General features: G+C 35.3%; 1 protein-coding gene across 1 annotated transcript in view; it reads left to right on the forward strand.

The window, feature by feature from the left end:
* Window positions 1-599: 599 nt before the first annotated feature.
* LOC107683475 (gastrula zinc finger protein XlCGF57.1-like) overlaps window positions 600-1,409 on the forward strand; it is a 12,828-nt gene continuing 12,018 nt past the window's right edge. The window contains exon 1 of the mRNA XM_016479534.1: window positions 600-848. Within this exon, the coding sequence (XP_016335020.1) occupies window positions 824-848 (25 nt within the window). The 5' untranslated portion in view covers window positions 600-823. The remainder of the gene's footprint in view (window positions 849-1,409) is intronic.

Below are 1,409 nucleotides of genomic sequence, written 5' to 3' on the forward strand. Positions count from 1 at the left end.
GAGGCACAAAATCATTTTCACATACTTGTAGTCTCATTCCAAAGTGGCACAAAATCATTTTCACAGACTTCTACATTAACTGTTCCCTCCTGGTGGAATGACCTGCCCAACTCCATTCAAACAGCTGAGTCTTTAGCCATCATCAAGAAACGACTAAAAACATCTCTTCCATCTACACTTGACCCTCTAACACTAGAACTCTTCATTCTATTCTATTCTATCTACTCGTTTTCTTTATTAAAAAAAAAGCTTGACCCTCTAACTCTAGAACTCTTCACTCTATTTCTATTATATCTATTCTATATTAATTTGACTCTAACACTAACTCTATCTATTTTCTATCTACTCTTTATTCTTTTTATTTATAAAAAAAAAAAAAACTTGCTATGTGTACTGCGTTAGACTAAACTGGACTTGTCACAACACTTATGTTGTTGCTCTTTTGTTGTTTCTTTTACCCTCATTTGTAAGTCACATTAGATAAAAGCATCTGCTAAATGACAAAGAGGCAAGGCTCTGGTCTCTTGAAAGATAAAATTTGGAGGGCGTCTGCTTAACTTGCATAAATGCTTAAAAGTGTAAATTGGTTGAAACAGTAACCGATTTATTGCTTCTTCCTCACAGAAATTAATGTTCATTGAAGCCCCACCCACAACTAACATCATCAGTGAAGCCCCACCCACAACAATCACATCATCAGTGAAGCTCCACCCACAACAATATCATCATCAGTATAGCTCCACCCACAACAATCACATCATCAGTGAAGCTCCTCCCACAGCAATCACATCATCAGTGAAGCTCCTCCCACAAACCCTGCAGAATGAAACCCACTGAAGAACCAACAGGTTGGTGTTTATTCTTGACTCTTCAATAATAATGCTGAAGGTTATAAGGCTTCAAGCAGATTTAGATTTGTTGTAATAGGAAAATCTTTAGAACTCTGCAATAATAAGGGACATTTTCTACAAAGTGGATACTTTTTTTTTTTTTTTTTTTTTTAAAATAAAAAAAAATCTACATTTTTAACGTGAAAAAATCTAAAACTTAACAGGTTAAGTTTATTACAACAATGGTTTATAGATGTAAGCCTATATGCAGCCACTGAGTACTACAGCCAAATAGTGGCTATTGATATTTTTTAAATTTTGATATTTTTATGCCATCATATGTCACCAAAGTCGAAAGATGAAAATTTAAACGGATTGCTATCACAAAAGAAAGTAAAAAAAACTTTTTACATGTGTATGAGTCGTTTACAAACCTGTTGTCCAACTAGTGTTGTCAAAAGACCCGGTATTTCGGTACCAAGTCGGTACTGAAAAAATGAAAACGTTACGGTACCAGGTTTTCTTAAGTACCGGTGGTACCGAGTACCCGGTCAACCCGGTTCTTGATGCGCTATCCTC

This window comes from Sinocyclocheilus anshuiensis, unplaced genomic scaffold (genome assembly GCF_001515605.1).
Source record: "Sinocyclocheilus anshuiensis isolate Anshui unplaced genomic scaffold, SAMN03320099.WGS_v1.1 scaffold2604, whole genome shotgun sequence".
NCBI classification, from domain to species: domain Eukaryota; kingdom Metazoa; phylum Chordata; class Actinopteri; order Cypriniformes; family Cyprinidae; genus Sinocyclocheilus; species Sinocyclocheilus anshuiensis.